The sequence below is a fragment of the Porites lutea genome, chromosome 2 (assembly GCF_958299795.1).
Source record: "Porites lutea chromosome 2, jaPorLute2.1, whole genome shotgun sequence".
Lineage (NCBI taxonomy): Eukaryota > Metazoa > Cnidaria > Anthozoa > Scleractinia > Poritidae > Porites > Porites lutea.
The window spans coordinates 55,194,609-55,207,636 of NC_133202.1; the positions used below are offsets into that span (position 1 = coordinate 55,194,609).

At 39.8% G+C, this 13,028-nt stretch overlaps 1 protein-coding gene across 1 annotated transcript in view; it reads left to right on the top strand.

Moving 5' to 3' along the window:
• LOC140926437 (tyrosine-protein kinase BAZ1B-like) overlaps window positions 1–11,515 on the top strand; it is a 28,614-nt gene extending 17,099 nt beyond the window's left edge. Inside the window, exons 20-34 of the mRNA XM_073376177.1 lie at window positions 152–435; window positions 1,349–1,501; window positions 1,838–1,910; window positions 2,771–2,884; window positions 4,330–4,530; window positions 5,326–5,466; window positions 5,973–6,056; window positions 6,572–6,708; window positions 7,052–7,116; window positions 7,475–7,795; window positions 8,159–8,618; window positions 8,914–9,007; window positions 9,611–9,694; window positions 10,009–10,152; window positions 11,040–11,515. Coding sequence (XP_073232278.1) covers window positions 152–435; window positions 1,349–1,501; window positions 1,838–1,910; window positions 2,771–2,884; window positions 4,330–4,530; window positions 5,326–5,466; window positions 5,973–6,056; window positions 6,572–6,708; window positions 7,052–7,116; window positions 7,475–7,795; window positions 8,159–8,618; window positions 8,914–9,007; window positions 9,611–9,694; window positions 10,009–10,152; window positions 11,040–11,156 — 2,472 coding nt within the window. The 3' untranslated portion in view covers window positions 11,157–11,515. The remainder of the gene's footprint in view (window positions 1–151; window positions 436–1,348; window positions 1,502–1,837; window positions 1,911–2,770; window positions 2,885–4,329; window positions 4,531–5,325; window positions 5,467–5,972; window positions 6,057–6,571; window positions 6,709–7,051; window positions 7,117–7,474; window positions 7,796–8,158; window positions 8,619–8,913; window positions 9,008–9,610; window positions 9,695–10,008; window positions 10,153–11,039) is intronic.
• Window positions 11,516–13,028: the final 1,513 nt, after the last annotated feature.

Here is a 13,028-nt window from a genome sequence, read left to right on the forward strand (position 1 = left end):
GCGGGAATCAAACAGCTAGAGGTTTCTTTTGGTTCTATTTTTCTTCTCTTTTCCTTTGAAACTAGCCGGGGGAAATCTCCGGCCCCCACCAATTAATGACAGCCTTGCATGTCGTGTGTGAGAATTGTTTAAATATTCCATAATTTTGCAGATTCACCTGGCTCAATGCCAATATACTTTGAGACTGAAACCCATTGGATATGACCGTAATAACTCCCGTTACTGGGTTTTCAACGGTCCAGCATCGGGTGTTTATATAGAGCAAGGTTGGAAGACTATGGAACAACAGCCTTCTGGTGTCGCTCACAAAGACAGTGTGGTGAAAGCATCCGGAAATAATGGAGAAACTGAAGATAATGATGACGTAGCAATAGTTGAAATGGAAGAAGATGAATCCAAGAGGACAGAAAATGAAAGCAAAAGTCAAGAATTAAGGTAGGGAGAGGTCATATTAGAGACCTTTAGATTCCAAGACGAGAACGACTACGGGGACGAAGTTCATCTTCAAAGTTTTTGCGTTTTTTCTAAAAGAAAAAGACACCGCGGAAAGCTTCATTGCCCTTTTTTTCTGCTATTGAAGGAGGTTAAGCCCTAAAGCTCGTCAAAACTCTTAGTAGAATGGCGACGGCTATCACGCTTTCCCGCCAAAATGACGCTGATTCAAGCGCGCGCACTATTTAGTAGATAATCTGGTACTTGTAGTTATCCTCTTCTTAGAATCTAAAGGTCTCTGTTGTCATGGTTTAGCATTCCCTCTCGGGTTTCCAAGTCAGTTGTACCGTGCAACAAAACCCAGCTCAAGTCTTCCTAGGAACAGTTCTCCGATCAGAGGTAAATCAGAGAAACACAAAAATGTTTCAAGGTCGGGAAAAGTCAGGGAATTTTTTCAAAAGTCGAGGCAAATCTCTGATATTGTCCGAAGTCATTGACAACGTTGGTAATAGTATATTTTCGTTGCACACAAACTGCCGTGAAAAGCGTAAAGAGTTTGAAAATGAAGACAGGAAAATTCATGGTGTACAAAAAAGCCCGGCGAAGCAAATGTAAACGCGGATTGTTTTTTATTACTAGTCACTGAATGAAAGTTAGGGGTAAATTGTTTAGAGGTCAGTGAAAATTCAGGGTAAGTCAGTGCCGGAATGTTTTAGTTTCTGATAAATGGCAGCTCTGAGGAAGACTTTTAAGTACCCAATAGCTAAAGCTTTCTATTCGGTAGTTATGACGGCGCGAAGTGAAATTTTGCCTTGACAATGTTCTTTACAATTGAACCTCCTGCTACAGGACTGCAGGATAGCTAGACTAGAATCAAGCAGATAACGGATGATAACATATTTGTCTTTATCTACAGCTATCCTGATATTCCTTACAGCTGGTCATGTTATGACACCGTGGAAGATGTTCAAGCATTGCTAGAAAGTTTAGCAACTCAGGGCATAAGAGAGAGTGCTTTAAAGAAGTCACTCTGTGAAAAAATGACATGCATTACTGATGGAATTAAAAGGTTTGTAAAACTCATAGTTTGAAACCCGTCAGATGCGATAGAACTAACATACTTGAAATTATTCACGACACAAGGCACTAAAAAAATTTCAGCTGCTACATTTGTGTATACGGCTGTGTTGTGCTTTGTAGTGGCTTTGCTTCAAGATAATTATTTCTCTGGGTTTTCGGGAATATTATCTTTCCTCAAGAAACTTGGGTTGTGTGACAATCCGTAGCTTGAGAGTGGTAAGTTAGAAAGTTTTGTTTCACCTTCGTTAAAGTAACTTAAGTAATCAGAGACAATCTGTTTTCTTACTATCCTTACTTATTACTTTTGTTTTATATTTTCGAACAGAGAAAGCAACCGTGGTAAACGTCCTACAAAATCAGAAACAGGCGAAGAAGATATTTTCAGCTCCATTAAAGAGGTTTGAAACAGAAATGTGTTTGTCGCGTCTAGCGTTTGCCTTTGTCTTTGCATAGTTATCGCAACCGTTTTTTTTTTTTGTTATTAGCAATTAAGAACTACCAAAAAACGTACTATTTTTTACTAACAATTCCAAAGGTTTTGTAGTTTTAATTAAAATATTCCCACTCTTTCTGCTAATATTTTTCAGTCATATGCAGTCGTGGACATTAATATGCCTTGACAGAGATGTGATCGTGATTTGTTCACCTTGTTCTAATTATAAGTTTTTTAGTGTAATTACATTACATGCTTTGATTGGTTCTATGGCCATTTTAGATCACCTTATTACATAAAAACAAAGGGTCTGAGGCTTTATGCTTTTCTCATTTTCCCTATAATGCTGTTCTTGAAATTTTCAAGCATGACTTGAGTGTTGGCGTATTTTAATAGTACTCGCGATTCACCTCTTGTATACGATTGAGATATCTCGCGGGTGTACTCCCTTACTGGTTATTTCTGATCAAAAAAGAAAATAAATTATCGCAAAAAACATACGATGATACATACATTTTGTCCTTTGTCCTAAACAGTGTCATAAAATTAAGGTTGTCGTCCTAAACAGGGTACATATTTTAGGATTTTTTTTGTCCTAAACAGGGTCAGGGTTTTAAACCCTCAGCAGCTCACCTATACCCAAATATCAGTGAAATATTGGTCAATTACCCCAAGGAGATATCTCTCCAATTTCTTCAAAGTCTCTCCATACCTTGTAATATCATTAAATCATCTTCACTCTAATCTTAACCACCCTCACGTCCTTTCTGTTCATTTATGTCTTGTGAGGTTACCGTTTTACTGAAGCGCGTTTTCTCTTAACAGGAGTTGGTGAGCATTGCTGAGAGCCTCGTGAATGGCAACTTGGCCATCCTTGATTACACTGGCCTGGAAAAATATAAACAAGCCGTACATCAAGCGTCATGCGTGAGTGATTTGGTAGGTGTGGCTTGCTCTGAAACTTAATTTAATCCGGTGAGTTGGCAATGAAACGAAGGAAGCCCTTAGTCAAAGCCAGCGATTTCCCTCATTTCTTTAGAGTCGCCTGTTAAAGACGAAGGGCTCGAAAAAAGTACCGTCCGGTAGCCTTGGACAAGTGCTTTAAAAGCTTACTTGCCCAATGGGTTTCGGTGAGGGTACAGCCAGGTCATCCTCTAAAAAACCATTAGGAAGCTTAAGCAACGGCGACGGCGACGAGAACGGCAAAAAAAACAAGTAGGTTTAGGATTTTTCAATGTTCTTGAAACTTGCAGGGTATATTTATTGACGACTGACCTCGGGATTTTTAAATTTATAAAAAAATTTATCGAGCGGTTTTTGAAAAATGCGAAATTTGTAGGCACGGACCAAATTGCGTGCAAAAACTGTAACAAAAGCAGCGGAACGCAAGTTAATAAAATTCTTCTTACTCGCGATCGCCCAGAGCAATTCCCGTCTTTTTTTGTACACAGTTTTCAATGGAATCAAACCACTATGAGATGAAGCTGCGTTTCCAAAGCTTATCATTTTCTTAAAAAATTAGCTAATTGTGTGGATAGCATGCTATTTCACTGTTTTTATGATGCTTAAAACTTCGTTTCAAAATATTTCGAGAACGCTCTCATAGAATTTGTTCAAACTTTGCCATAATTGAGGCAATTATGGCAGGTACGAACTCCCTTAAGCGATTTCTTAAAAAAACTCCTGGTACAGAGGAACACAAAGTTGAATAAAAAACGTAATGGCGTCGTTACGTTGCCATGGCGACTCCGATTGCATTAAAACTTAAATCATAAGAAATTTTCATCTTTATATAATACAGTTGCGGAAACCTTTTTTCTATATCTTTACTCATGGGACGTAATTAATGCTCAAACTTGGGAGGTATCCCCCCAAAAAAATCCAGTCGAGCCACCTTAAACGAGATGGAATAAGCGCGATAAAGTTCGAGGCAGTGCGAATTCACTTTTTAAGTGACGTTTTCGTAGCCGTCGCCTTCGTCGCTCCCTTTTAACTGAGACAAGGAAGAAGTGCGACGTGCTTGCTCGAAAGACAAACTAGAATTCAAGTTGTTGTTGTTTTTTTCGAGCCCTGAAGGCGAACTCCTAAAAGAATTTTGAAAAGCTGAAGTCAATGACCGTTAATTCTAACGGTACTTGGTAGAAAAACTGTGGGCAAATTGAGAGTTTGGGGTTTTGTGAGTAGTGCAATCACCAAACCCTGAAACGCGGTACGGTACAACTTGAAAAGACTGTACGAAAAACTACGTCAACACAAGAAGCTAGACGAACAATGATAGCTTTACTGACAGTAAAGTTTGGATAAGTATGGTGTCAACGTACGTAGAATTGTTATCAACCATGCATGTGCAATCGTTCTCATCTTTCTCTTTGTGTTGTGTTTAGGCGTCCCAACTTGAGAAGTTGTTGACATTTGTGTTGCCACAGTTCTATCAAGGAATTTTCTCTAAAGACAAAGCCAACTCCGAACAAGCTAAACAAAAATGGCTGGAGGAAGTGAAAAAGGCAACAACTGTATCTCGTCTTCACCTGCTCCATGAACTTTTAGATTCAACCGTGATCTGGGATATGTCAGCGGAAAATATCGTAAGTATTACGGAAAGTATCATTTAATGTAAAAGTAACCATCGGTTAATTGTCGAAAGCTTTGAGTTTACCCAGTGCAAAGTTTCACATGGTTGAACCGATTTTATTTGTTTTGTTATATATTTCTATTTATTTTTGTCTGCTTCTCCTTCCTCACCGTATGAGTGAATAGGGAGTTTAAGATACCACGATGGCGACGGCCACGAAAACGTCACTTAAAAAAGTGAATTTGCGTTCTTTCAATCTCTATCACGATTACTCCAACTCATTTACTTTGTCAAATGCAAGCGAACTCTTTTTGAGCCAAATTCCTAAGAACCATATTCAAGGTCAGAAAGAGAAGGAAAATTAGCCGTCGCTTGTTTACGTCTTCCATAAAACGTGAAATTAGGCATTTTCCCGTCGTAGTCGAGCAGGGACGGCAAAAAAATGTACAAAAAAGCATGATGCACCTGCAGAGTTCAGTGTTTTTTTCCTTATTCAACCTATTAATTTTTTGACGTTCCCGTTGTCGTCGCCGTCGTGGCGTCCCTAATTTACCAATCGCCACTTTAGAAACGAGAGGGAAACTGGTGCGAGTTGTTTTTCGCAGGGTCTTTTGGGACTGTTACTAAGTACATGGAAAAGAAAATCGTCCAATAGCTGACCGGCGCGTCGCCAGGAACGATCCCAATAACAATTGCGGGATACATTTCAGCTTCCGTTCCCTCCTTGTTTTTAAAGTGGCGAATTTGATTTACCTTATGAATTTTTATAGTTAAACTTGCTGTTTCTTTTTCTGTTTTCTGTCTCCAGAGATGTAAAGTTTGCCGCTCCAAAGCAGTTGGTAAAACTTTGATCTTGTGCGACGAGTGTAATTTAGGTTATCATCTTCAGTGCCTGCGGCCTGCGTTATCTGAAGTGCCTGAGGGTCATTGGAGTTGCCCTATTTGCAAGGTAGCAAGCTTAAGCTTAGTCCGCAGGTTTCGATCGTTCTGAGCTTTCCGCACTAAGAGATAACGAGTATCGGCAATAGCCAAAGCGATCCACCATCTCTCCTCCAAGGGTATCTGTCCTAACATTGGTGGTGTTTCAGCAACCACGTAGACGACTAGCTGCGACGAAAATAGCACACCAAAAGTAGTTTTTCTAAGCAGTGTTAGAGATGTCCAGTTTATGTAAAAGAATATGTTATTCTCTCTTACGAAAGATTTAGCGCTGAAAACATATCAGCTTTTGAATGTTTGTTTCGGTACTTTCCCACCGAAGTAGCACTGTAAGGTGGTCAGATTCTTCTACTTGTCTGTGACGAAACTTTTAATATTTAGCAGTGATTTTATCTCTTTAGTGTTCAAGTCATGCTTCTATCAGTTTCTTTCTGTTTCATGTAAATCGGCCGGGCATATTCTTTCTTTAAACTTCGAAAACCTTAACTAACGTACCTTTTTTCATGTTATGAGCAGCCGACTGTGAGGCAAAGTAGCCGATCTGATGCCAAGAACTATAAAGAAGAGAGTGGCAGTGAAGTAGAAGATGATGATGATGAGGTTTTTGATTATTATGAATACGTTTTTTCGATAAACACACAACAACAAGTTTATTTGAATATGCAAAACAAAAGTACAGTAAATGATTTTACTCAGATAGCTTCCATTCTAATGGTCAGTTGATGATTCTGTTTGTTTTCCTGTCTGTTTCCTGTCTGTATCATGTCACTGTTATCAAAAAGTGAAATTACTAGGAAACAGACAGTGTAAAGCTACATCAACAAAGCGGCACTAAGAATCATGCGGTTACTGTTAGTGGTACGAATTAAGGGGTGTATGACAAGCTGATTCGGACACTCGCAGTGAAAAAAAAAAATGATGAAAAAACCGACAGTGCAAGTTTGTTCAAATTTGTTATTTTATCAAGATAGCTAGTTCAATTAGCTTTAATTTGATATAGGTATTCAGGTATCTGCAGTTTAACCTACGGAACGCGCTACCTCATTTGTACGTGAGACACCACTGAAGGTAACCGGTAACCGTAACTGAAGCTTGTTTTGTTGTTGGTTTGCCAGGTCAGTGATGCGAGTTTGGAAGAAAATGAAGATTATTGTCACACTTGCGGAGAAGACGGCGAACTAGTTTGCTGTGACACCTGTCCCTTAGTTTTTCACAAAGACTGTCACCAGCCCCCTCTCAGAAACATACCACGGTGAGCACGTGTTAAACACGCCTGTATCACATGTCATGTCAATCATCACCTCTGTCTCGAATGTTTCCTCATGTGGGACCTCACGGTTGAGGCTCATAGAAGTGAACGTTTTCACGTAACTACTAGAACGATGATGAGAATTAGTAGGTTCATGGGTTCATGTGACAAACATCCTGAACACTGCTCGGGAAACGTCAGATTGAAATCAGATAGCCTTCATACCATCCATCGACTTTCCAGTCCTAGCATGTTCACACCTCTTCTAAAGTGGTCAACTCTGAACAACCGAGCGCAGCATCATGGTTTTTACTAACCTTCTCATATATGTGTACTTCTGTTATAGAGGAGCTTGGAGCTGTTGGCAGTGTCGCCAGCCTAAGAACAAGAAACAGAAGAACAATAAAAGAGGTATCCAATCTGATTTTTACTAAATGATGTTGCTTAAGTTCATAAGACGTTGTTCGTTTAACTGACTGAATTTCTGATAAAGTGAGTTTTAGGTACGTTTGACTGACTGTATTCCGTAATGGGACTGTACAGAAAGATTGTTATACTGAAATATTTTCCACGGCTTTGATTCGAAAACCACCACAATGCGACATTGTATATGAATATTGTTTGCCAGCCATTATTGCAGATTTAGTATAATAAATACCCAGGCGAGTGTTAATACCATTTATTCTTGTTCAGGAATACGGTCAGTTGAACGAGCCCTATAAAAATAAAAAAAACTGGTGACTCATATTGAACTTATGTTTAATTATAGTTGACATGAAAACGTCAAAGGCAGCTCGGAGCAAGATTGGTAGACATACAAAGCAAGTGGAAAGTTCTCAAGGAAAGAAGATCACAAGAAAACGATCACGCTCGCTAAGCTCTGAGGAGTCTGGCCACCAGGTAGTGTCAAAGCGAACTCGACGGAAACATCAGCCAGAAGCGAGCAATGACGTCAGTACACGTAACACGAGACGCCGAACACGTCCTTGTATCGAATCCGATGACGACGAAGAACAACTGGATTCCAATGTTAAATCTTTTTATGGTCGCTCTTTGAGGCGAACGCGTCAACAGAAAGTTTCCTCCGGAGGTAAATATTGGATCATTTTAAATATTTTGTTTGTTTTTTTTTTTTGCTAATGAGATATAGCATAATGATCTACGCGCTGTTGGAAGTGAAGCGGATGGAAAAATCTACAAGTGACTTTTTGTAACAGAGGATGGAGGAGCTCAGTTTTAATGCATCCACGGAAATGTTCATATTTCACAATTTTGAACTGTCGCATTGAATGTTCTTCTACCCACTGAATGATAAACTCAGAAGCTCTACTGAGTGGAAAAGACATCGTTAGACATATACTGTAACGATCAGTTTCGTTGCTGAAGGCCTTTCCTTTCCAATCTATAAGGTATAAACGAGCCTTTCAATGTTCATTCTGGATATTGTTGACAGATGATTCTGACGATGGCGATGAGTGTGATAGTGAAACAGAAGTTAGGACAAACCGCAAAACGACTAGACGAAATGCTGGCAGTCGTCACAGCGTGTCTGCTCGAAGATCTACGAGGAATCAACGGCGTATTTCCGACTCTTCCGAAGATCATGACGATGATACCGAAGATGTCCGACAGGTCACGAATCAGCGAACATCAAGGAGTAAAGCAAAGCGTGGCTCAAAACAGGTTTCGAGCTCGATTGACGAGTCCGATGAGAGTGGAAGTGATAACAAGTCCAAGAGGAGCATTAGATCCAATAAGCAAGCGGTCAATGGAAAACACACTAATAAGAGGAACAAGCGCGGTGCGAAAAAAAAGTGCCGGGAAGAAAATGAAATAGCTAATGACGACAAGAAAGGCAGAAAGAAGAAAAGCGACAAGGATAGGGAACAAAGCAAGGGCAAGCTCAGAAACAGGTAAACTGGAGAAATTTTGTGTGATGCGGCGTGCTAGCTAACTTAAGAATGAAATTTCGGTTTGTTTTTGTCTTTTTATCATTCATCGCAATACAGTAGAAAATCCACGCAAGAACCTATAATTTTGCAATTTACCTAGGAGGTTCTAAGAATTTGAAAGGTTATTCAGCCTTTTACTTTGATATATATGAGCGAACTAAAAATTAGCCTGCGAGCAGTGGGGGAAAGAGCTTGCTCGCAGTCTAAGTAAAAGACGGGAGAATTAAATTGTACTCAGTGTGGTTCTATTTGTTAGCTCTACAGCCAAGGACGGACAGAAAGAAGCAAGAAACACCAGAAGCAGGACACAAGACAACAACAGAGACAAACGGAGTCGAGTGAGCTTAGAAGTAAGTTCTGTTTCTTCTTTGCACCTGCTTTCAACTCCTTCACTTCGTTACTCCTTCCTCTCTCGCCATGTTATTGTGGATGATTTTGTACGACAGCTCTTTGAGACGAACAAATTTTATCAAGGAACACTAACCATAATAATTTATTTGGTGATTTTTGCAGGAGTAGCATTAAAACTTGGAAGACGTTGGCCCAACTTTTTCAAGTTTTAATCCATGTCCCCTGATCCTTGCTATCCGTAGCGATAGACGACAGGAATCAGCGTCAATGCCTAAATATAATCGTGAATGACAAAATTAGCCCATTGTTTTTTTGGAATTCAATTGATGCGAGCAAGGTTTTAGTTTTTTAAAAAGATAGCAGATACCCCCTTTAAATTGCGGCAAGAATAAAAGAAAAGACAATTGAAGAATTATCTTTTTCTGTCGGCCCACTTTTTCTCCAAAATGCTGCTTACTGCGCCAAAATGTTTATGCTTACTTATTGCGTTTTGTTGCATCAGATTTTCTCTAGTGTGTTGTAGTTAAAGACACGTTCTATTACTAATAAAACGACGCCTTTCAAAGCACAGACTAGATCTTATACGGTTTGTTTATATTTAGATGAGTGCCTGTGAGAAAATTGTACGTGATCTTCTTCTTCATGAGGACAGCTGGCCTTTTGCTGAAGCTGTTAATCTCCGCGAGGTAGGCTATCAACCTGCGGCATCGAAAAGAGTCTGTGTTTCAATTATTCCTTGAGGCTGTTATGCCAATAATAAGCTGGATAGATAACTGATATCTGTTTGATGTAGTAGCAATGAGGAGGAAAACAATAACAACTTATGTTTTACAACACAACATACTTTAAAGATACGCGAAAAAAACACGTATTAAATGACTTTTATTGTTTACATAGCGGTGAAAGCATCGAAGTTCCTCAGTCTAACTTTATTAACTCTGTTTCAACTGTTCTAACTTGAAAACGAGTTTATGTTAGTCTATTTTTCACGGCACACTAGGTTCCAGACTATTTGCAATTCGTAACAACCCCTATGGACCTCGGCACAATACGTGAAAAGCTCAAGTGCTTGGAGTACCCGGATGTGGAAAGCTTTGTGGCAGACGTACGACTTGTGTTTTCTAACAGTGACAAATACAACCTGGTAATTACACGCTTAAGCTTGCTAGACTTTAAAACTACCTGCAGTGTCTTGAACCTCCCGACAAAGGCCACTTTTGGGACAGAAGGAAGTGGCCTTTGTAGAGAGGTTTAAAAAAGAGTCAATGTATGGACTGTTCGCCAAAAAACGTGGCCGTTGTAGAAAGGTGGCCGTTAGAGGAGGTTCGACTGTACCTTTAATTCTAATTTCTCCCTTACCTCTCCTTCAGAAAAAATATTCCGGGGGCTATAAGCTGCTTTGGCAACCTCACAAACAGGACATAATTCCTCTTTCTTCCCATGTAGTGTGGCAGAGAAGATTGGTAGATACACTTGGGTTTTATTTCTCATGAACCTTATGCTGAAAGACAGTTTCTGGGTTCCCCTTTGCTGTTAAACAGTAAAAAATGAGCCAGCAAATTGCCGCCACTTCACCGCAATCATAGCGTGGTCCATTGAAGAAAGTCTACTATAAGAGCCAGTAAGACGCTCAATTTAGGCAGGGGCACCCAACGGCGGTTTCCACCCAAATACATTGAAAACACTTTTTTAGGCTATCCAGAGTACTTTTAGGGGGTGCATCAGTTGAGACGACTGGTGTGGTTCAAAATCTCAAAGAAAGGCGTAACGTTTTCTCTCGACTAAATTAACCGATGTTACGTTTAACACAAGCGTTTTCTTTTCTTGTCTGCTTCGTGATGTGACCCTGTATATGGTTACCTGGTAATGGGCATTAACGATAGACCGTTTGAACAAATCGCCTGATGCTTCTGAACGAGTTAAGAGCAGCAATTTTAATTCAAAATCGCTTCGAAATCCATTGAACAAATATTGGAGAACATGTTTAATGTTTAAACAAGTCTTTGTTTAACTCGTGTTTTTGTGTTGCAGGAGTCTTCATTCGTGGGTAAGGCTGGCAAGGCACTAGAAACGTACTTTGAAGACCTTCTTGAAGACAACTTCTCTGACGTGGACAAGAAATTTAAAGTTCAAAGACAACGAAAATGATAAATTTTTAATTCCTACTGCTCCTCATTTCTAATTTGTATGTGAATTATTACAGAACCAAAGAATATGACTAAAAATTATACAATTTTAATTCAACAATTGACAATAATTGCATTGTTAATCAATGCATAACTGTTCTTTTATGAAAATGAGAATGTTGCTGTGCTGAGCTAATTTTAGTTTTTCCTTCAGAATCTTGGTATTATGAGCGGATGTTTCGGTATTCGATATAATACTTTCGGAAACTAAATGCTGGCTCAGTAATTAAACAAACTTGCGGATTGTTTTACTTTTGTCACAATTTCTTTTAAGCGAAAATGTTCTGTTCAAAATGTAGAATAAACTTTATCATTGCTTTGCTGTGACCTTGTTAGCCATATACCCGCGGTAACCAGAGCATCTTGACGTCTCAATACCATCATGCTTAGCGTGTTTCGTAACGTTCCTCGTGTCAACGAGAACGTGGTTTATGTCAACAAATGCCTGATGATATTTCAAGCGTAGAATGATACTAGACCCAGCCGGACTGAAGGTGGACTTTAATTTTATTTGAACCTCTCAAAGTCAGAGCGCGCACGTAACGTTACGTCCTTGTGTTGAATTTTTATTTGAACGTTGTATTGCGCGTGCATTTTTCAGTTGCTTTTAAACGAATATTTGCGTTCAGCAAGTTCCTCAGTTTCTTCAAAATTTTTGTAACTCTTCAGTGTGACTTAGAGGCGAGGTAAGATCTTTTTTAAATATTTCGAAGATCAAAGCTGTGCTGCGCTGTGCTGTAAATCTTCTCCAGTTTTGATCTAGACATGTTCCATCTTTTAACGCGATGTACATGCTGAATGAAAGAATTACGGAAACCTTTTGCTTGCGACCACTCACCAAAATTTTGACACGAAAGTGAAATGCCCGACCGGGCGGGCCTCGTTTTGGGTCAAATTGGCCGTTTTCACACTAGAGACAGAGGCCTATGCTGCGAGCAGAGGAGAATCTTAGAAACGCGCTTATGAAACATTTCTCTCAAGGAGGTTGCAAAATCTCGCTGAACCGTTACAGTTACCCAAATTGAAAAACTAAAAGAGCAGTTTATATTATAAGAACGCAAACCCAATAAGGATTGAGTTACGTGATATCCTTAGATTGACTGCGCGAGTCACTACTGGACGTCGGTCACACACGCCAGCGAGAAAGTAATCATGGATCGATAATTATTATTAAAATACAATTATTGGACGAGGTTGAGCAAAATATCGTAATTTGTCAGTGGCGAGCAGATCAATTATTTGCCGAAACCGAAGGCTGAGGCAAATATTTGAGCTGCGAGACACTGACAAATCACGATATTTTGCGATAACCGAGTTTAATAACTGTTTTATCATTCGTTCACCGGGTTTGTTTTTAAATGAATATCTTCTGGAAGCGAAGCGATCATTCTCGGCCCCAGTGCTTACGCTTCCGACTCGCTCTGGAGTCGAGCTGCCATTTTCACGCAAAAGCGATCGCAAGAGGGAGAAAAGCGTGGTTTCATTTACGCATGAGCAGAATATCATTTGTAGCCAAACACAGTAGGAAGACAGTGCGCATAAGCAGACCTTTATCCGTAGGCAGCCATTTGCACGTCACGTGGGGGGCTCTCGACCAATAAAAAGGGAGAAAAAATTGCGTCGAATGATAATGGCTCATATTTCGTCCCTAATGCTGTGATCCTTATGGCCAGCGCAACGGGTTTGCTCCAAATCCAACGCGCAAGCGCAACAGCTGCCATGTTTGTAACCGCGTGTAACGGTTATTGTTTCAGAATTCTTCGGCTGCAAAGAAAGGCAGGGCCGGGTTGTTCAAAGCAGGGTTAAGATAAACCTGGGTTAGTGCGAAATTTAA